Raw genomic sequence first — 23,849 nt, forward strand, 5'->3', positions numbered from 1 at the left:
AAACTATGGACGTTCCTGGTCCCGAACACAACACGTCCTTGCAGTGGCTGCTTTATGCAGGACTGCCTAGAGCATGCAGAAAACTATGGAGCTGCTTCCCAACCTCTCAATGATCCCATGTTAGATTCTGCCCCGACAGCGGGGGACAACAGAAGGTGGGTATCTACCCTACATCGCCTAATCCAAACCCACTCGCACACCACACAACAATGTACGAGCTTACTGCGCCAATGACCTCCAGACTGCTGTCACCAACAAACTATGGACGGGCATGTGCGCGCAAACATGCAGGGTGTCATAACTCCCGATTGCAGTTAATACAACTCTAAATACTGCATCGCTATCACTACACCCCAGATAGATTGCACCCGTTTTCCAATGAGGGGATTGGGGCATGTCCATGTGGTAAATATCCCTACGCTAAATACTTCCATATGATATGGAACTGACCGCAACTCATGACATATTGGAAAGATCTATGTAAAATGCTGTCAGAAATGCAGAAATAAAATTGTCGCCCCCTCCCACTACTTTGCTTGTTCCATATTTCGGTTGCCCCATTGGGGGGAGGTGGGTAGATTTGTGCGACTGCCCTTTGCTGGCCAAGCTTCCTTTGCTTCCGCTTCCTTTGCCACAGGCACTATCGCCACCAACCTCAAACCAAACAATCATGGGTACTCCCACTCTTAAAAAAAACTGACTTTAGATCCTTCAACACCTACCAACTACAGGCCAATCACAACAGTCCCTTTTCTTCTAAAAATATTAGACAAGGTGGCCTACATACAAATACAAAAATACCTAGACAATCAGGCTTCCGCCCACAACACGGGACTCATTGATCTTAAGACCCAAGTTGATGAGCTTAGAGACAGGGGCAAATCAGCCTTGCTCCTCCTCTTGGACCTCTCAGCTGCGTTCGACTTGGTGGATCATACCATTTTAGGTAACCATCTCAACACAGCAGCACACTTCTCTAAGGACACCATAATTTGGATTAGATCCTTCCTAAGTGGTAGAACCATGAAGGTCTTCTCGCCCTCTGCAGCAGCAGACCCCATACTCATCACTTGTGGCGTACCACAGGGGTCTTGTGTCTCGCCCACACTGTACAATATTTTCACCAGCCACCTTTTCGATGATCTGAACCATCTTGGTATCACCTACACTAACTATGCAGATGATACCCAGATTCTCCTCCCACTTTCAGGGGATTATAGCAAGGATTTGGCCTTGGTAAACAGAGTGTACATCATCATACAGGCATGGATGGCCATGCACGGTCTATGCCTGAATGATAAAACAGAAATCATCATCCTGGGCACCCCACCAACTTAAAAAAATGGGGTCCTGACTACTACTCATTCATAATCGACAGCAACCTCATCAAGGTAGCACAGGAGGTAAAAACATTAGGCTTTTATCTCGAATCTATGCTCTCATTCTCCAAACAGGTCAACACGCTAGCATCCTCTACGGCCTTTACGTGCAAACTAGAACAGGCAAGCCATTTCTCTCTAATAACAGCTGTACCATCCTGTCCAGAGCCCTCACCCTGACCCGCTTGGATTATTGCAACGCCCTGTACATAGGTTCCAACAAATCCACCATTAGAAAAATTCAAACCTTACAAAATAATGCCCTTAGAGCGGCACTAGGTATTTCCAAAAGAGACCACATCTCAGAGTAGACAACAGACAACTGGCTCCCGACAAATGACAAAATCCTCCTAAAAATGTTGTCACTTAGCCACAAATCTCTTAATAACGCTGCCCCTATCTACCTCTCTGAGAGATTCCGCAAACAGACATCCCTAAAACCAACCAGATCAGCAAACCTTTGTGACCCTGCATCCTCTGCCTCATCTTATGCCACTATCACCATTCCAATATGGCCGCCCGAAATTTCCAGCCTGGCTGCATCTCGGCATGAGCCCCTCCAGGCTGCTAACTTGCCTTATTGGCTCTTGTGCCTTTTTAACAGGCCAATCCGCAAGGCGGTAGGCGTCGCCGGCCTCCAGTAACAAGGCCTACAGTACTAAGGCTACCTACTTGTCCCAGCCTGTCCACGCCTTCCAGGCCGTTGGCCAGTTACTCTGCCTGCTGAACTGCCCACACAAGGTATGGCTAATGGAGACTATGTGAGCATTGTGAAAGTACCTTTACATTATGTATGCTGTTTCATCCCTGCTTGTAACTAAGCGCCCCTGCGTTTATAGTATGGACTGCCTCACCTCTCCCACCATGTACTCCGTATCATGTTGTCACTGGTCTGTATTTACATGCTAAGACTAAGACCTTACTCTACGACTCCCACATATCACTGCCCATCTGCCTGCTCAAATTAGGCTTGGACATTAACACCTAGTTTGCCCAATAGCCTTGCCTGCGCCAGCACCAAATGAACCGGATTTCCTTCTTTCCGGGGCACCAATTAATTTAGTTACTGTACTTCCACTAACTGAGATACTAGCCATTGTTACGCTACACTCAAAGGCACTCAGCCCAGTATTTGACTGCTGCTTTAGACTTGTACTTGATTGCGTTTAGCCCAGCATCTGATGGCTGCACTCAGCCCAGCATTAGACTGTTGCTTTAGACTTGTATTTGATTGCTGCATCTACCCGATTACTGCCGCCTTTAGTATCTGATCTCTGCTCTTAGCCCAGTATTTGACTGTTGCTTTTAGCCTATTACCTAGTACCTGATTGCTGCATTTATCTTGCCTAGTATCCGACGACTGTACTTAGCCTACTCTGCCCAGTATCCAACCTAGAAGCTAAGTCCAGTCCCACTAGTTTACTAATAGTAACATTATGTACTCCTTCCTGCCTAACCCAGTCCACCAAGCATCACTCACCAATCTGATAGTAATACTTACCATTGTCTATATGACCATGCCTACACTTCTGCCAACAGAGGGCCCAGGAGCCCACATACAACCTATCTCCAAACCTTGCATTCTAGCACAGAGGAACCTTAGACTCCGGGCTCGACTTCCCAAAATATTCGAACCCATTATTAAATACAACATTAACCTGGAACACCTTCGACCCAAATTACTTCGACCATTGGTCGCCACAGCCCCTCCCAGACGCCAATTCTACCCCAGAAACAATAAACCTATGGCCAACCTCCCTCTCACAGTGCAGTCAGAACCTGAATTAAAAGCTGCTTTAATCAATGCCAGATCATTAGTCGCTCATGCTACCGACATAGCAGATATCATACGGGAAAAAGACCTTGACTTCATCGCCATTACTGAATCATGGCTCCACGAGGCAGCAGGTCCGGCTCTCACTCTGGCCGTCCCAGAAAACTATACCATCCTCAGAGCTGACAGACCAGACGCACGTGGTGGAGGAATAGCAATTATCGCCAAATCTGATCTCTCTATGAGAATCACCTCCACACCCTCCCTTAAATCTTGTGAGCTTCTCTCTATCAAACTACCCACCGCTAACTCTCAAACACTAAATATCTATCTCCTCTATAGACCCCCTGGCCCCATCAGCACCTTCAATGAAGATATCACCACTGTTATCTCTGAGAAGCTAAAAAATTCTTCTCAAACCTTAGTGTTAGGAGACTTGAACCTAGGGTTCAACTATATCAATGACCACCAGGCTACTGCCATAGCCAATACCCTGTCAGAACTAGGTTTCACGCAGACTGTGAATACTTCCACACACACTAAAGGAAGAACTCTTGACTGGATTGCCAGTCACAACTGTAACCCTTCTATAACAGCCATTGCCCCCAAAATATGGTCAGACCATCACCTTATCTCCTTTACCCTCAACACTAAAAGACCCACAGTTGCAACACCCACGCCCGCCATACCCACTCTAACCAGAAATAAGAAAAATATCACAGCGGATAATATTCTGCCCCACATCTTACCCAAACTTAATTCTCTACCTGACCATACCGTCCCAGGCACCCTAGTGGATGAATTCAATAATGCCATGTCCTTTGCTCTTGACAGAGTTGCTCCGCTTAAACTTAGGAATGGTAAACCAAAAAAGCATCTGAACTCCTGGTTTACACCCCACCCAAAAAACCTAAGACTACAGAAGAGAAAATGTGAAACAGCATGGAACCGGCATCCTACCGCTGAAAACAAAACCAACCTAATAAACATCTCTTCGCAGTACAAAAAAGATATTATCCTGGCCAAACAAGAAACCTATAATAACAGAATCACCCAAGCCAACTGCAGTATGAAGGAGCTATTCTCCATTTTAAAAGAATTGGAAACTCCTATCGCAGTACAGGATGACTCCATTAAAGATAAAACCTGGTGCACAGACATACAACTGGCACTAACCAACAAAGTGGCCAACCTCCAAACTAAAATTGCCCTAAAGAAAGCCTCATTACCAACCCAACCTCCGTTGGACAAAATTTCCATATCCAAACCCAAAGAATCTACCCAATTCCGCTTCTCCAAGGTCTCAGTAATTGAGGTAGAGAAGACCATTCTGACTCTTAAACCCTCTAATTGTAAAGGTGACCAACGCCCCGCACAACTGATCAAGGACGCGGCTAGAGATCTAGCCCCCTTCATCACAAAACTTAATGCCTCCTTCACTACGGGAACCATCCCTCATAATCTAAAGGAATCTTGGGTGCTCCCCCTTCTGAAAAAGCAAACACTGGACCCCAACATTCCCACAAATTATAGACCCATCACCACAGTGCCTTTCTTACTAAAAATATTAGACAAGGTAGCGTACACCCAAATCCAGAACTTCTTAGAGATGAACCATCTCCTTGGCGCCCGCCAATCCGGTTTCTGTCCGCAACACGGCACAGAAACTGCCCTTATCGACTTAAAGGCCCAAATAGACTCACTCAGAGACCAGGGCAAATTAGCTCTCCTCCTCCTTCTAGACCTTTCAGCAGCCTTTGATTTGGGGGACCATAGAGTCCTATGCAATCACTTGGACTCGGCGGCTCACTTCTCAGGGGAGGCTAGTCTGGATACAGTCATTCCTTAGTGACAGGACCATGAGGGTGTTCTCCCCCGCAGCGGCAGCAGACCCGATCCCCATCACCTGTGGAGTGCCCCAGGGATCCTGTGTCTCGCCGACACTGTATAACATCTTCACCAAGCCACTCTTCGACAATCTCGATAATCTGGGTATCACCTATACCAACTACGCAGACGATACCCAGATTCTCCTTCCACTTACTAGGGATTACGTTGAAGATCTGGCTTTGGTTAACAGAATCTATAGCATCGTTCAAGCATGGATGGCCAACCATGGCCTTTGTTTGAACAATGACAAAACAGAGCTCATCATCCTGGGTATGGCAGCCCGTATCTCCAAACTCAACCAAAACTACTCAACCTTCATCATCGATGGCAACACTATCAAGGTCGCCAGAGAAGTAAAAACCCTAGGTTTTTACCTTGATGCGACACTATCCTTAACCAAACAGGTGAACTCACTAGCCTCATCTACGGCCTATACATGCAAACTAATACGAGCTGGGAAACAATTGCTATCAGATGACAGCTGTCTTATCCTAGCGAGAGCCCTCATTTTATCAAAATTAGACTATTGCAACGCCCTTTACATAGGGACAGCCAAAAAAAATCATCAAAAGAATCCAAGTGCTCCAAAACAATGCACTTAGAGCAGCCCTAAGTATCCCTAGAAGAGTACATATCTCAGAAATAAGACGCAAACACAGATGGCTCTCCACCCAAGAAAAAATTAACCTCAAATCTGCTTCCCTTATCCACAAATGCTTAAACAACAAAGCCCCCCGCTACCTCTCAGAACGCTTCAACAGAAAAAATCCTACTAGACTTACAAGGACAGTCAGCCCTAACTGCCTCCTAGTGCCTAGATTTAAACTAGCCACTATTGGAGGATCCAGCTTCCCGGTTAAGGCAGCGCAATTATGGAACGCCCTACCTCATGCACTTAGATCTGACCAAACGTTCAACTGCTTCAGAAAGAACACCATAAAATGGCTCACTGAGAATGTGATATAAATGACACTCTACCCCTCTCACCTCTACTTGTACTTCTCCTGACACGCAACGACCCACTATATTGCTCGCTCGCCACTGACTTGCTGTACTGTTCGTTTGCCTTGGATTTGATTGACTGTTTTATTTGCACCTGCATTTGCACTACCTGGCAGAGTCAAGATATGTCCACTCTGCCTGCTCTATAACCTGTAACTTGTAACATCTATGACCAAGCTGTAAATTTCCTTGTTCTCTTGCGCCCTGATACCTCAGGGTCCGGTGCGCACCATAAATAAATAAACAAACAAACAAACAAACAAACAGGGATCGCTTGTCCATCCCTAGATTTAAACTATCCACGATTGGAGGTAACAGTTTCCCCGTTAAAGCGGCTAAACTATGGAACCCCTTGCCCCCTACACTGAGAATAGACCAGTCTTACTGCAACTTTAGAACCAACACTATCCTCTGGCTGAAATCCAACGACCACTAATTCGCATGATGCATAACCCCTTGCCTGTGCAACTGAATTGTAACTAACGCCCACTGGCCACCCCCAAATTTGCAACTCTACTTGGTGTACTTTGTCTATAACATCTGTAAATATTTGTATATTCTGCCATTGCAAGAAATGTATTCACTGTATTCATGATTCACTGTATGTTACCCCGTGGCAGCAACTATAACCTTTGTACATAATGCCTCTAATATCTGTAAATAGCGGTATACCCTGTGTTGTATGTAATGTATCACACTTTGATTCTCTGTAACTAAGCTTCGCATTGCCTTGTAACTGCTGCACCCCGATACCCTTGGGTCTGGCACACATTATAAATAATAAAACAAACAAGCGCTGCATCCTATTACGCTGGACGAGTGATAACGCTCCAAACAAAGACCACTGGCTAACCATATGGAGGAACAATGGTCACACATGCAACCGCCCGAACCCAGACCAAAGAATATATGGTGACCACTCAAATCGTACCTTTGGCGCACGAGAGCAGAACCGGATACATCCCAGGTCCTGCTACAGAACTGAACTGCTTTTATGCTACTTGGCCCAGGCTGCATGAGCCACAGAGACGTGCAATTCTACAACTACATTTCAACCGCTGTACCGTAATTTAATTTCCAAGGTCCAAGACTCAGCATGACCTATCCCATTGCATATGACCATTGCATCGCTATCTTATTAATTTGTGAAAGTGTAATGTTTGATGCCAAAGTGTACCAATAATGAATGTTTTTTTTTTGTCTTGGAGAAGAAGTGGCGTATCCACAAAGAAGTTTTTGTGAGCTGATACAGAATCATCCTAACAAATTAATATTACTGACGCAAGTATTGTGTGAACTGCTGCAGAAGTATCAAACATTGTTAAAAGTGTGTTATGAACTGTTGATAATTATCCTAAGAATTTTGTTGACACCAACAAACTATGGATCTATTCTTGGTTTATGAGAAGAAGTTGTTTTGAACGCTGTCACAAGTGGAAAGAGGAAAGCCTCGTAGGAACATTTTTGAACTGTTGGTTGAATTCAAGTTGGAACTATTTGTTGTCAAGTTGGAACCAAAAGCACTGAAGTTGAACTTTGTTACAAGACAGGATTTCCTTATCCTTTTGAAACGGTTGAACAGAATCCTGCTTGAATCTGGGGAAGGGGAATTCACCCAGATTATAAGGAGAAACAGTTATCAGATTGTGAACATAAGTGATATTTGATTTATTTGAACTGCCATATATTACCTTATTGAAATGTTGTATGTACAAGTGTGAGGGCCAGAAACATTTTGTACGAGTGTTTCCTTTAGTTTATTTTCGGCAGGGAAATCCTTGTCAGACAATGGTAGCGAGGCGTTTATCCAACTTTCAAGTTAATAAAATGGCATCTTTTGAAAAACCTTTACAAAGTTGTCCACCTCCCATGTCTGACCCCTCACATCTCCCACCCGCTGTTCCACTGGCCTGTGATGAAAAGCATTCACGGCACCTCGTATTTAAAAATAAACACCAATACATATTGCACTTTACGGGCACAGTACGTACACGTTTCTGAGGTGATCGTTTGTTGGGGATGCTTTTACAATGCTCCTCTTCAGAATAAAGTGACAATGTGATTTTAAAGTGCGCCACCCTCAAATCATGAGAGGGGCACTGCCTCAACATCCATGTCCTGTGGGTGAATGGAATTCCAGCTTGAAGTTCATGCACCTTAAGTGCAGATTACATTCACAGATACACCCAGGCATACACAAGACTTGTAATCAAGTGAACTTGTCTTTAGTGCTTTGGTTTGGCTGGGAGTCATAAATTTCTTTAACTGGTGGTGACCGATATGGGTTTGCAATACAGGCAGTCCAACGATAAGGGGTGCATCGGCCAATTTTACTCACTAAAAACAGGCAAAAACTCCCCAAAAATAAAGAGAGAGCAAAAATACTCTCAACAAAAAAATAGAAAACAGGCACATAGGACCTTGTGCTCTTGCTTTCACCCACACAACCCCATGGATATGTTTGGGCCAGTAGTGCACATAGTACCGCAGGAAGAAACTATTATTACTGCTGGATTGAAAGAAGTAAACTTGTATCTTTTAATGTGTATAAATAACTAGGGGCAAAGGAATAATTATCACAAAAACATTTCCATTTTCCTGGTAAAACATTTGTACTCGCTTTAAAAAAATAAATTCTTTAATGTGATATAGTATGAAAATAAATTCATACAATTTTACATATTGCAAAATACATAACATTATGCTCAATATAGAATGTACATAAACCTAAAAAACAAATCTAAATCATATATGCATATCGACGTTAAAAACTATAGCTTGAGAAGAACCATTACTTATACTATATAGGAAACTAATTTCCCTCTCCATAAAGGATCTCTGAGTATTTTCCTGTGCTCCTCAGACTTGGGAAGATTCCACCCTTCCCTTTAGGCCAAGTTCCACTTGTTGCCAAATGTTATAAAGTGCAATAAATAAATGCATGTTGCTGGTATTGGTGCAATAAATCCAGAAAGACATATCATGTATTGTTACACAGTCATGTACAAAGTCGCCCAAATGGCGAAGAATAGTGTCTCTCAGTGTCTGGCATCCCGTGAGAAGGTGTCTGGCTGTCTCAAGACAGTCTGGGGATTTACAGAGACGACATGTACGCTTGTCCATTGGGATTTTCTCCCAAGCCCCTCTGATATACAAAGTAGGTAATTGCTCTAGTCTAACCAGGATGATGAAGCGTCTAAGTTTCCTGGAGGGGCAGAGAGACAAGTAAGCTTGAGGCTTCATGAAATTATACAGCCGGTCTTTGACAAAATGATATGTCTCAAGATTACTTATGTGCGCAAAATTCTCTAGCCAGTCCCATCTGTCTATTTTATTACCTAATGCATGTATGGTTTCTTTTGTGACCATAGTCCCTCTGTGTATCCAACCTATATCAGTAAAAAATTCAACCATATTTTTATTGAAGGGTGAGGTGGGATATTGTTCGATCATCTCCTGGTGGATCACAGCTAGAAGTGGGTTACTAGAGTCACTTATCATCTTGAGGTGGAAACCAGCTCTTTTCCTCATAACTATAGCCTTGAGGGAGGGAAGGCCCAGCTCTAATCTAATCAGTGCCATCGGTATCCCCGGAGGTAGTCCCAAGATTTGTCTCCAGAACTTGCCCTCCAGCACTTGTAACCACCCTAGATCCATAGTATGCAGTGCTTCAAGTCCATAAACGATCATGGGTGCAAACACTTGAATGTAAAGATGACGCGTCCCCCATAAGGTGAAGCCACCCTGCTTATTTGTAAAGGAGGAAATAAGTGAGGTGACTTGCATTGCTCTTGTGATTCGCCCCTGTCTACAAAGTGCGTAGTCGCCTAGGGGCTCAATGTCAACTCCTAAGTAGCGGTAGGATGGAGCGTAAGGTATAAGATTACCATGTACCATCAGATTCACGCGAGTAGCTCTTTTCCTCGTGAATCTTAGTACTTTTGTCTTATCCAGGTTGATCACTAGGCCATTAATTCTTGCGTAGTCCCAGAGAGAAGTAGCAGAGCGTCTTAAGCCACCTATGGTGTTATCAAAGATAACCAGATCGTCCGCATATGCAAGTACTGTGCAAGGTGCTTCCCCGACTTTAGGTGGACAATTGTCAACCTCAGCCAGGGCTGCCGGGATGTCGTACACATACAGGTTGTAAATAAGGGGTGCAGTAACGCATCCCTGCTTTACCCCACTGTCTTGCGTCACCTTTCGAGTCAAGTGTCCTTCCTGATTTAGTCTGAGGCGTGCAGTAGTGTTGTGATGGAGTAATTTTAGGTAATATAACAAACCTGTCGGGCATCCCAATTTTTTTAGCTTGGCCCATAGTCTCCCTCGGGGGATCGAGTCAAATGCGGCCTTGAAGTCAATGTATAGAGCGTACAACGGGGGCTGCCCCTTGCTAAGTGCCCGTGTGCGCAGTATATCCATGACAAAGAGGTTATGTGCGGTGGAGAAATCCCGCCTAAACCCGCATTGGAATCTACTGAGTATTTTTGAATTGTCCACCCATTTTTGCAGCTCACTGAGTAGCAACAAGGCAAATAACTTACCAGAAATATCTAACATGGATAATAGCCTATAATTATTAGGATCCAAACGGCTACCTTTTTTGAATACCGGAATAAGAATGGCCGTTTGCCATGATCTGGGGATTGCCCCCTGCTCTAGTATTTTATTGAAAAGTAGCGCAAACAAGTCAGCCCAAAATAAAGGATGGCTCTTAATCACTACATTGGCTAGTCCATTGGGTCCGGGAAATCTAGAGGATTTGAGGGCCACTATTTTGTTCATTATTGCCTCTGCAGAGATGTCAAAGGGCAACGGAGAAGAAGCCTTCACCGTAGAGCTACTCAAGGTTTCTATTCCTCCTAAGTTCCGATCTAATAGGAACTTTTCCATGCCTCCTTACTTATTGGGTTAACTAAGGGGGCTTTGGCCTTCTCTCTGTTCTCGTTTAGGAGCAACCAAATGCCGCGAGAGTTTCTAGTGCAGATCGTTTGTACTAGCTTCCGATACCTGATGTTTTTTTCAGAGCTCTTGATATATTTGATATCTGCTCTGTATCGATTTTTAATTATCTTTAGTTTCTCCCCGTATAAGGCTCCAGGTAAGTTCATCGATTTCAGACCTCGAATAGCCGCTCTGCGGCCTTTCTTAGCGTCCCTAATTTCCCTGTTGAACGGGGGTATGTACCCCCCTATCTTTAGCATATGACCCTTATTGGCCGTGGCATGCAGGCCAGAGAATTTAGATATCCAGTCCTCAATCTCATTGATTGACATGTGTTCAAACTCAAGAAAATCTGGAATGGCTGTAGATTTAAGTGCTTCCGTAGCGGAGCTTATATTTCTCTCGGACCATACAATTCTGGAACCTGCACAGTTGGTTTGAATACTGCCTATATTAGGAGGTACAGATGAGGGGATAGGGATGCATAAAGTGCACTGTAGCGATGCGTGGTCGCTCCATTCGTTATGCTTTACGGCCATGTCAGTAACTCTTGTCTGTAGCTCGGGGCACATGAATATATAGTCTAGCGTGCTAAAAGAGGCACCGTTAGACCAAGTGCGTTTCCCCGGTCGATCTCCCCTGGTACGACCGTTGATCATAGCCATGTCCCAAGCTCCAAACAATTGCAGCCAGCCTAGCCCTTCAGCTTCTCTCTTTCCATGGGTCATTTCACACCTGGTGTTAAGGTCGGGATTAGAGGGTATGGATGTTTCATCAGTCATATGGCAGTTAAAGTCGCCCATGACCATCACGGCCACATTTCCATCTCTCAGTTACCAGGCAGACAACAGGTCCTGGATCACCTCCTGTAGCGAATCACGCATCAATTCTCCTGGGGGGTTATAAAGATTGATTACTAGATATCTTCCCAGGCCTCTTTCGTCGTATAGTTCAACTTCTACGGCCAGGAGCTGCTCCTCGGCTTTACACAGGATCTTACGAGATGTAAACGCATTCATTACCCCAGTTAGAAGCCCCCCATAGGGACGGCCCGTACTGCCACGTTTACCCTCTGCTTGATGTATGACAAAGCCGTCAAGTAACAGTGGGTTGAGAGACCATGTCTCTTGGAGACAAATACAGCTATGTTGTGACAGTAGGTCAGCCGAGCCCTCAGATCTCAGAGGATGAGAAAAGCCTCTGCAGTTCCAAGAAAGTAATGAGAAACATCTGTGGTTCTTTAGCATTTGCGGGATATATTCTAGCAATGAATGCAAGGCTTGCTGTATTTCAGCCAGTGCAAGATTGTCCCCCTCCCCCATTTTAGGTACAGCCTCTGCCGGCACTGAGGGCGTAATGTCTTCTGGTTTTGATGAGAGGTCCTTCTCCATAGGGTCCACATCAATATCAATGTCCACTGCCATCATGTCCTCTTTGTGATTCCTAATTAACTGCGTCGTAGTCGGGAAGGTACAATGTATGGCCGAGACGTTGGGATTAGGACAGCCAAGTGGTTCAATGAAAAGAAAGTCCTCTGATTTTAAAACACGCAGTTGGGGTATGTGGTATAGTCTAGCGAGCAGGGGTTTTTGCCGCTGGGATAGAAGTTCTTGATGAAGCAGATGAGATTAGTAGTTGTATCATTCACTGCTTTCTTCAGATCCAGTGATGGTGGCTCCCCGGGTTCCGCTGACGCCTGTGTCTCAAGCACATACTCCGGCTGTGTATAAATGCTGGTTTCCAGATCAGGCTCTTCGCACAACACAGATGTGTCGTTATCGTCCACTTCAATAGCCTTCTCTTCAGGTATCAACCAATCTGACAAAGGGCCCTTAGCCCTAACCGCCCGTTGGGCTGCTCTCACCATTCTTTTCCTGGCCTTTTTAGACCGTGTCTCCGGTGCTGATTTGGGATCCAATGTGGGAGATTGGGCACCTGTAGCCACTGGCTTATTCTTCAGTGCCTTTTTTGCCAGCCTGCGCCGTTTGCATGTAAGGGGAGGCTGGGGACTATGTTCCTTCTCCCGTTCATCCCCCTCTTCTAGAGGTATCTCAATTATGCTGTTATTATTGGATATATTTGGCCCCTCGTTTTCTTCCATCTCCACGTCATGCTATTAATCGCGTCTGCTGTAAATAGTGCAGCTGAAAGGTTCGTTTCAGCCTCTTCTCGTGGAAGGCCTTTGGAGCCTAAGGCCATAGTAATAGCGTTGGTGTTGGCCAGGATACGTCCCGACAAATGTAACAGTATCTTGAGGGCAAATTGCAGGGCCGCCACCGATGATTGAAGCTCAATTATCTTTGATGGACTAGGGTGAAGGTCGATGTTGTCTGCCGTTGAATTATCTGGATCGTCCTCCATCGACGTCATTACTAAGTTGGGGGATGCAAACAATCGTCCGCTCCTTTTCGGCGAAAGGTGTTCCCCTGTGGGATTATTCATGCTACTATCTTTGGTGGGGATTATGCCACTGTTTGGCTTCATCGGAGTTTGGGTCTGCATCCCTTTCTGTATGGTCAGGCATAGATCAAGAAGGGAGTTGTTATCTATGTCATCAAAATTAGAGGTGTTTAAGGAGATGCCATCGTTGTGTGTCGGTGCTGTCGTGTCCTCGATTACTGTAGAATTAATGGCAGGGGGAGGATTCACCGGGAAGAATTCGGTTATAGCCCCTTGCATCACTGGTAGGGCATTTTTAGCGTTCTTTTTGGGTTTTCCCCCCTTTCTTTGGGCACTCTTTGGATTCCTTAATGGATGGGCACTTATTTTTGAGTAAGTTGTATATCGAATGGGGGGGGCTCTTCTGCTCCGCTGCATGTCTGTGTTGTAATTCTCTTCGCTTTCCAGATTAAAAGTAGAGAGGTCCGGTATTTGCGTGGTGAGGTGATTCCCCTCGGTCCACGTGGGGGGGCAAAGTTGCTTTTCCTTTTGACCCCCCTTGTCAATCGCCCCGGGGGCTATAGCGCCCGTCTCTAAGGCGGGGGGCCCTCAGTCACTAAGTAATGATGGTAGGTTCCCCTTCTTCCCCGGTACAACTCAGGGTAGGGTAGGATTGTGCTTGGTACCTTTGCACCACTTGTAGGTGCCTCACTGTCTCCTCTGACTCCGACCCCTCCTCCTAACGAGGGGAGAGGTCAGTCAGGTAAGGGACGAACTGCCGTCTGCCCCCCTCAGGCTCTGGGGGGGTGCTGGAAGTACCGCACCACCTCTTTCAGGAGGCTCCTTATATATATATATATATATAAAGGGGGCCAATTGCCCAGGGTCACCCCTGGCTTAAAGTCAATGCCAGTGGGGCAGTGAGAGTTAGACACCACTGGGGAGCTTCGCTCGCCGACGTGCCGTGGTGTGCGATATTTGGCACAATTCCGGAGCAACCCGGAACACGGCGCGGCGCATCGCGATGCGGCTCTCACCTCTCACCTGATTCCTTGTAAGCGGGGCCTCTCCTTCTTTCTGTCCTTCTCCCTCGCTTTCTCCACGCTTTCTCCCAGCGTTGTTCTCCGTTGTTCTCTGCACAGCCTTGCCCGCGCACTCGAGCGAGACGGGCTGCTGGATTAGAGGGTTCGAGGAAAGGACCCACCAACACGTCGAACCGTGTCAAGCCGCACCTCCGTCCATGTATTTCCTCAGAGGCCGCTTCCGACACAAAACGCTTTAAAAAAATAGGCAGTAAAATACTACCACTTTCAAATCAATCTTATCTGCAGCACTGGATGCAGGTATAGTGGTGCCATGCAGTAGCGTCAATCAGCCGCCACTGTTCCCAGGCTAAACTCAGTGCTGCGCGCGCACACATACAGTGCAAGTGGAGGTCAGCTCACATCCACCCAATTCCTTAATTCCTTACTCGCCCCACCCTATTACTTGCCAATTGTAAGTGCACATTTCGCAGCCTGATTTCACCATAACTAGAGTCACCATTGGGGACACATAGGATTACTATAACTTCAATTTTATAGGGGTTGTGGTGATTCATGGTATCCGGTCACTTCTCCCCATGGGGGAGACCTTCCCTGTGAGGCTAGGAAGGTAAGCCCGCTACCCAACATTGCCCCTAGGGGTGGTGGAAAGTGGGACCTCACAGGGAGAGACTCCCTTTCAAGTGGTTAAGGACTCCTGTTCCGTAATGTTACTCCCCCAACCCTCTTGCCCTTGAAACTGTGAAAACAATAAGGTCTGCTAAGAAACAATCTGAAAGCACTACTGTATGTTTTTGCAATGCTCCTTCCTTTCTTCCAGTAAGAATTGATACCACCTAGACAGGGAAGTTTAAAACAAAGAGACAGTCCGATCTCAAATCATCTTCAAAGAATATTGCTTCTTTCAGTTACAACGTGTGATTCCAAAGGAATAAGCACTTCCTCCCCAAATTGTTCAAATTCTATATTCGATCTTTGGCTAAAATCATTTCATTTACACTACACTGACAACACTCTGTTCTTCTTCAAACGGACAGGCGATAAAGGAGTCGCTATAAAACAAAACAAAGAATTGGATGGATGGAAATAGACTTAAGGTGAACTGCAATAAGAACTAAGTGCTGGCTGTCAAAAAGCGCGAAACCCCATCAAATCCTCCCTTTTGGCCACCCCCGCCCCTTGGATTGAAAACCAGAGTATCTTTTGTAGACACAGAGCCATCACTGAAACATCGGAAAACCCAAGTTGTAAATGAAAAAATAACTTTATTCTTGGGGAAATTAAGACATCCCCTTTCCTGTCCTTCCCCCAGAAGTTTACAGTTAGGAATGCTCAGCTCTCAGCCTGTTTAGACTTTGGCAGCCTTTATCTGGATGCTCCATCTTACTTGCTAGAACTACTTAGAGTGAAGAATGATGCTGCCAGAATGGTACTCGAAATACAGAAGTTTGATTACGTTGCCAGTAATATAAGCGCATTTCACTGGTTAGGGATCAGAGTGAGGATTCTTTCAAAGTCTACGTACTAGGTCCATAAGGGACTCTTCTCAGTACCACTTTCACTGTTGGCACCAAGATTACATTGCTGCAATCCAACTAGACAGGGTAAAAATGTGAAGTTGCAAGCTACAAGCCAGGTATAATAATTAAAAAAAGGCACTTGCCCCCTCAACTCTCCAAATGTGCAGATACAGCACACCATGTTTTACTCACCAAGAGTCAATTATCACTCGCCAAGCCTTCTTGGCTCAAGCCCCAAAAATGTGGAATACTCTTCCTATCAATCTTCACACCACTGAGATCACCTGGTATTCAGAAAGAAAGTATTTTTTCCAAAATAACCTTGGTACACAATCTTTAATCCGTTGCTCACGAAGTCATAAGCTAAGTACTGGAATGCTGTCCTTCTACAGTGCCAACATGCCCACTATAGGTTAAGCAACGTTATATAAAACCCACCACCTAACCTCACTTCATCAGTTGGATTAGTCGTCCTCACCTTTTCCATGAGATCCCTCAATACACCCAAAAGGGGATCAGACAAACTTCACTGGGTGAGAACATAAACATTAGTAACCAATGGATTGCATAAAATATGTAAGGCACTATTTAGCTTAAATGTAATAATGCTTTATGGACCATTAAGACATACATTGATTTACAAGAAGCGTCATACTGGCAATTCTGAGAATCATGACCCACTGCCGCAATAAAAACCTGGTTCAGTTGAAAAACGGAAACTTGTGTATGACATTACAACAGGGCACAAGTTTACCAAAATATTACCATATCAAGTGAAGCCACAGGTTTTAGAAATTCTTCTTTCAAATGCTTTAGAGTAAATTAGCAATATTCCAAGAACTAAACATTAAGATCTACGGTGAACTCAATGGGATTCGGTGCAAGTGACCATCTTAGAATAAGGCCTGGCAAACCATGCACAGGATTGCTTTGCTTCCTCAGGGTCACAAGGGACCTTGCCGTCAGCACATTAAGGTACAAAACATAGTGTTAATTTCAAAAGTGTGGTCAGTTCACCTAAAATAAAAGCACGTTCAGGAGGGGAAATCTATGTTTCCAACAACTATTGTCATCAACAGAGGCGATTATGAGATAAACGTTGCGTTGCCTGCGTGGCTGAACAATTATTTATACTGGACAATCATGAATGCTGAAAGAGCAGATGTAAATAATATAATAGAGGCCCTACCAGCCCACCTAGAATTTCCTTTACAAATAAATAACCATGTCTATATATCAGCCAATTTGAGTTCCCACATGTAGGTGAAGATCATAGGCAGTAGTAAGACTACATAAAAACGGTTCGGGTAGGTGAGCACTCCAATTAAGAACTACAAGCATATTAGAAGATCAAAATAACTGTAAGATACACTTTGAAAAGGTGGTTTTATTCAAAACGCGCCTCAAACTTCTTTGTCACATGTTCCCAATTGTCAGTCACCATATTCTAGCAATTGTCTTTGTGGAAATTGACCTTGCATATTTTCCTCCAGCTCTCATGACTCCATGCTTCTAACTTTCCTATTCGATTAACATACTACAATTTACATGTCAACATGGGGGGCATTGGTGGGTGTTTGGGAGAGGGAGGGGAGAGATAGGGAAAAAAACAACCCTAAGGCGAGCACCAGGCAGTAAAGGACCACTAGTGCTGAAACGGTTTCTGTCCCAATGTAAGGAAACTAAGAATTGTTTTTACAATTCTTTCCCCATTACAGCCTCTCGTCCAATATTACCTATCAACTTTCTCTTTAGAGGAGGCTTTGTTAGAGGATACAGAGGTCTTGGTAGTAGCACAAGATAAAAGTGTATTCTTGGAACGTCAGGAAATTCTTTGTCGAACCCCTATAGCAGATGTGTTTTGGACCAGTTTCTGAGAATACTAGACTTTCAAGGGTTTTCCAGCCTTTAAATAATAATAGGCTGGGCTGGCCCATAGCTGTAAGCATCTAGGATCCCACGTGCTGCTGCTGCAGGCAGCTTTAATATTCACAAGCTCAAAAATGGCCATATGGTGAGATGTGAACTTTTCTATAACCTCTCTCCTGAGGTACTTGCAAATGGAATCAAAGCCCTATTGTTCATTGGTCCCTGTGCAGATAAGGGGTTGGCGGGGCAGAACGGCCAGAAGGGGAGGCAAGGGAGGAATGATGGGGTCCACAACAATGACAGCCTCTTGTTCATAGCCTCAACAGACGCCACAATCAGTTTCTTCTGCTCCTCAATAGGCAAAGTTACAGAACGAAAAGTGTGTACAGGCGATAGGGCCAGCATTACCTCTTTTTGTTGCGGTGCCTTGCTAGGGAGTGATCTTCATGTCTACCCCTTCTGCTCACCCTCTCATGGGAGTTGGAATGGTTTCTGCTTGTTATCGCTAGGGAGCAGTTTCTGTGGGAATAAACTCCATTCATGCTCCCGTTGCGGCGAGAGCGGGACTGGGTTTCCTTTGCTGGGAGCGAGTGCCCTATACCTAACACCCCTAACCCATTCTGCCTAGACAATAGCAACCTGAAAGTTGCCCGTATCTTCCGTCATCACCTAAGTTGGCGTGCAATTTCCCCCACTGTGCTGTGTGTCAGACTTCAGCTTTCCAACAAAAGCTTCTGGATCACTGCGGGCTTTCAAGAACCCTCTGGATCACTGCCAAGACATTGGGAGCAGTGCTATAAGTGGCTTGCACACTCGAGCTGGGGCTCTTAGGGTGCGTGCCCTGTAAGGAGGTTGGTGCTGCAATTAGGAAGCAACACTTACCTCACCAGAATGCTGCCTGTTGGGCCATGCCCCCATATGAGCCCTGCCTCGATTTTGCAAAAGGGCGGTTGTCGTGGCCCAACATGCACCTAAGTGTGTTCTTGTCTTTTAATTGCAACACAACCCCCTGTCCAGGTATCCCTTTCACTGGAGATCCAGGGATCATCACCCTCAAATTGAGGGTGATGATCCCTGCATCTCCATAACACAAGCAAGACAGAGCGTATGCTTGTGGGTACTGATCCCAAGATTTGTAAACTTGAAGACCAATACTATAAATTGGTCATTGATGAATGTGTTAAAGTGGTCAAGAAAAAAGTCAAGACTTTGGTTATCTATCTTGACAGTAACCTTAACATGAAGGCGCAGGTTGGTAGCTTGGTGGCCTCGTCGTCCTATTATATTAAACTGCTTTTGCATGCCCGCCATTTCCTCTCACAACCCCATAGAGAAACGCTAGCAAGAGCGCTGATAAGCTCCAGGATAGAATATTGTAGCAGCCTTTTGACTGGCCCCCCTAAAATTGTGAATTGAATAGACTGCAGGTGGTGCAGAACAATGTGGTTAGGGTTGTTCTGGACAAGAAGAGGTCAGATCATATCTCTAAGGCTAGAAGGGAACTTCATTGGCTCCCAATTAAGGAACAAATTCTCTTTTGGCTCCTATCTATCTCTTTCAACTGTTTGAAAAATTCTGGCCCCACCTATCTCAATGAGGAATTAAGGCCTAAAGTGAGTAAACACAATCTCAGATCCAATAACAACTCTCAGCTTATTGTCCCGGCATGTAAATTATCGCAGACTAAGGCCTGTGCCTTTTTTTTCTGTAGCTCCCGTGGCAAGGAACAATCTTCCCTTGAAACTGAGAGAGGAAAATTCCAATCATGTTTTCAGAAAAGGACTGAAGACACACTTATTTAATCACCTTATGGTTTCCCGAACGCTTTTCAACATTCGCTCTTCTCTTTTGTGGCTCGTTAGCCTGTGTATGCTCCATGTTTGTCAGCGCCCTTAAGCCTTAGGGTCAGTGGTCTCTGCGCTATACAAATGTTTAAATAAATTAAATAAAAGGGTGCCTGGCAAAGGGTCGGAGATGCAATGAAAAGCTATGCTTTTTTTCGTGTAAAGCCTGAAGTTCTCGCTTGCATGCGACAGCTTCAGGCTTTACAAAAAAAGCCTTGCCTTTTAATTGTGTCACCGACCACCCGCCAGACACCTGTTTCATTAGAGATGCAGTGAGGTCAGCGACACAATAACAAAGCAAGCTTTTTTCTAAAGCCTGAAGCTCTCACACGCAAGAGCTTCACACTTTACAAAAAAAGCGTTGCCTGCTACCAGCGTGGTGGGCTGGGCTTTGCAGGGGACTTCAGGAGCCCCGTCGCAAACACAATTTTTGGAGCCTGCCAGGGCTCTGCCCCAGCCCACTTAAAGCCCCGTTTGGGAGCAGGCAGGAACTGCAATGGATAGGGATGTGGCCACAGCAGCCGAGCTCTCACGCTTCCCGGGGCCAGACGTGGAATTCTGGGACTTGTAGTTTTCCAAAATTTCAAAGGAAAAAGAAAACCTATAAGTCCCAGAATCCAGAGGGGAAAAATAGGATTGGATGGCCTTTTCATGCATTGCCGCGGGAAACTTGAGAGCACGGCAACAGAGATATCTGACGCTTTGCCCGAATGTGAGGAGTTTGTCTGTCCTAAGGGTCAAGATTTCTGGTACCTCACTAGGAAAAAAAACGGACTTAAACAGGGGACGAACAGGTGGATGGTTGAAAGGATTTATCTTATCCAATCAGACGGTAGGCACTCCTCTTTCTACGGTAAAAAAAAAATAAGTTTTGTTTGCCAACTATGCCTGTCTGGACAACCTGTATTCAGATTTGAATAGTCCTGGCTTATGATGCGCCACACTGTCTAAAGTGACCTGTGAAACGATTTTGTAAAGTGCCAACCCTAATAGCGTCCCGTTTGTTTCTCCAATTCGTAGCCCATCAAGTGGTCCCCAATAATGTCAGATCCCCTGTCTTCGTACTCTTTTTAAATCTCCTTGGTTAGCCTTAAAGTCCAAATGCGCTTGTCATGATTCAGGTAGTCATTTTTGCCTTGATATTGCCCGTTCATTTCCAGTGTGCTTCTAGAAGATGTACACGCTCCTAGCTATTCCTCCATGCACCCCGCAAGCAGTGTTGCCAGGTCGGAAGGAAAAAATAAGCTGAATGCCCTTCAAAAACAAGCCCAAAACAAGCTGACTCCCATCCAAATAAGCGGAAAAAACAAGCGTGCACCTAAAAAGTTGTGGAAAGGTCTCAAAAGTAAGAAACATAACACAACAAGAAAAACATACATAGACAGAACGCTGACATAGTGTGTTAGAACAACAATATTTTATTGCATGGTGACTAGAAGTCCCAGATTGCAAAATAATACAGCCCTGAAATATTTGTATTTATTGTTTTATATAGCGCCTTAATCCAAGGCGCTATATAATATTGTAACATGGCCAATTGGAAGCTGAAAAGAAACATGGCCTTCCTGAATACATCTTTCTGAGAAAATGTTGTATATAGATTCCAATAATCCTCTAACCCAGTCTTGCAAAAAAAAGTTTTTAAAAAATAAATAAATAAAGGATGTTAGTGGATAATGCGTGAGCACTGGGGATATCACCAGGATAATATTGCTATAGAGTGACTCTTGCTAAACTAAACCAATCCCCTTCTTTACATCTTTACATGTCAGTGTGTCTGCCTGCATGACAAAACTTTTAAAGTGCGCTTTTTTTGCATATGTTTAGGCATTTGGCATTGATGGGCCACCTGGTGGGCAAGTAACGATCCCATCAGTGCCAAACACTTAAGCATATTCAAAATACAGGGCGCACCCGAGAGCAAGACAAAGCAGCAATTGCCGTCAAATGCTGTCAGCAGCCCAGTGCAGGACGCTCTGTGCCACGTGTAATGAGCTTAACAGCAATATGAACAAGCCAATTACACGCGCACAGACGGTCCAACAAGCGGACGAAAACCGCGACAAGCGACCTCCAAATATTATAAGCGACTTTGGGCAAAAACAAGCCCAAAGTCGCTTATAATAAGCGGACCTGGCAACACTAAGACCCCGCTTGTATTGCGTTAATTCAACTTTCTGTCGCTAGCAATCAGGTTAGTCCTCTTTCTGCATCTATACTGCGCGCGTCTACTCCCTGTCAGTCTCTGTCCTATTTTTGTATTCATGCCCCTGGATGAAGAGTGCAGCTCAATCTCTTGGCAGGCAACGCCCTCTCCCACTCACGCTTGTACTCGGCCATCAGTCTTTTGAGCGCGGTCCCGGCCATGACCGCAGCCCCACAGATTGTGCGAATGCAGCAAAGTAGGGAATAAAGTGTCCAAGTCGAGATGTTCTGCGACTGCAACTCGCCCTCTCACGCTTAGCAACTAGTTTTTCCGGTTCCACGCTAGCACTGAGGAATTGTCACTTCCGGGTCAGCGTTAGCATCTGCAGTAGAAATAGAAAAAAACAAACCTGTGTGCATGCCAAGGTTCTTTTGGTTGTGTTGAAATATTGTGCTGCGGAAAGTAAACAAATGAGAACATTACGTGAAATAAACAAGTAGCTGATGTTTCAGCAACAAAACAAAAATGATAAACACTATGAACAGTTTAAACTTTTTGGTGTTCTAATATTGACTACATTTTTGAGAAATCAAATAACAATAGGTATATATTTGATCAAATTAACACGTTTTCTGCATATTGTGTAATGATAAAAAAATAAGGGTGCCGATCAAATTAACCAATTCACTTAATGTAAAGAAAATTAAGATATGGGTTTAAGAAAGAATGTGTAGAGCTCTCAAGTTTTAAAAATTGTTACGAGTCCAAACATGCTTAGTCAATGACATCAATGTAAGTGAGATCAAATGACGTTCTTTTTTAATTTTCAACAACGAAAAAACAACATTCACCACCCCCCTTCCCTGCACTCTACCCGGTGGGGCCAATCTCGCCTCTTAACCTGTATAAATTCCTGTCGTAGGTGACCATTTAGTACAAATCCAAGAGTCTCAAACGCTGGGGGCGCCATTGGGCTTTGTAGTTAATCATATACGAAAGCCAGAACCTCGCACCAGTCACTGGCAAATCTGAGCAAATTAATATTCATGGCATAGGTAGCCCGTTCCAGTGCCACAAAATCCCAAACCTTGCCAAACTAGTCCTGGAAGGCAGGGGTAATCTCTCCTTTCCACCTCGGCTATAAGCAACATTGCTGCCAATGTGAGCACTACCCTTGTTTTCGTCCTTACCCTCTCTCCAACCCCAGCAAGATCAGTTCTGAGGTTCCCCCTGCCCCTTCCCCAACAACCTGGACCCGTGCCTCCTGCACCTCCCTCCAGAATGTCTGAATTTTATGGCACCTCCATCAGATATGGGACCCAGTACCCACCTCCCCAACACCCTCTTCAACAATCCCTCGATACCTCGGGGTGGACGAACCGGCATATACTTCCACCCGTACAATATTTTATACCAACATTCTTGTAGATGCTTTGGCCACCTTAGGTATTAGCCTCAGACTTTCCCATTCTTCTCTACTGATTTCCCTCCTGATCACCCTCTCCCAACCGTCCACATAGGGCCACGATGCGAGGGGAATGGTGTCATCCAAAATTCGATAAAATTCCTTTGGAACCATCGCTAGTGACCAGAAACTTTTCAAAGGGGGTACATTGGAATGTAGCTGCTGTTTTAATCTCTTTATTCTGTAACCAATGTCGGAGCTGAAAGTGGCAGAATGTCTCTTTTTCATCCACCCGAACCAGTGCTTGCGCTCTACAAATGTTCTAATGGTTGATCCCTGATAGATGTCCCGCACCACCTGGCACTCTCCTTCCTGCCAGTTTCCAAACGCTCCCCGTTCCCTCCCTGTTCCAAAACCTGGGTAACCTCCTCGTTATTATAAATAGGGGTAAATGGGGACGGGAAGGTCATAATCCCGTATTTCCCTACCAGCTTGTCCCTTTATGATGCTCGGGTACATGTGGTCTGTACTGAGTTGGCGCAGAAGCCACAGTACCTACCTCAGATTGTGCCTTACCACTGCCCGGTCCATTGCCACCCATTGTTTCCCCTTATGACCCGAGAACCATTCCCGTATTATCCGCAGCTGTGCTGC

At 45.0% G+C, this 23,849-nt stretch overlaps 1 protein-coding gene across 2 annotated transcripts in view; it reads right to left on the minus strand.

Moving 5' to 3' along the window:
• Positions 1 to 22,156, minus strand: part of UBE2G2 (ubiquitin conjugating enzyme E2 G2) — a 534,674-nt gene extending 512,518 nt beyond the window's left edge. The window contains exon 1 of one of the 2 annotated variants that reach the window (XM_069615846.1): positions 21,969 to 22,156. In XM_069615846.1, the coding sequence (XP_069471947.1) occupies positions 21,969 to 22,011 (43 nt within the window). In that variant the 5' untranslated portion in view covers positions 22,012 to 22,156. The remainder of the gene's footprint in view (positions 1 to 21,968) is intronic. The other variant, XM_069615845.1, reaches the window with a different exon arrangement.
• Between the last annotated feature and the right edge of the window lie 1,693 nt (positions 22,157 to 23,849).

This window comes from Ambystoma mexicanum, chromosome 9 (assembly GCF_040938575.1).
Source record: "Ambystoma mexicanum isolate Mex_15411 chromosome 9, UKY_AmexF1_1, whole genome shotgun sequence".
Lineage (NCBI taxonomy): Eukaryota > Metazoa > Chordata > Amphibia > Caudata > Ambystomatidae > Ambystoma > Ambystoma mexicanum.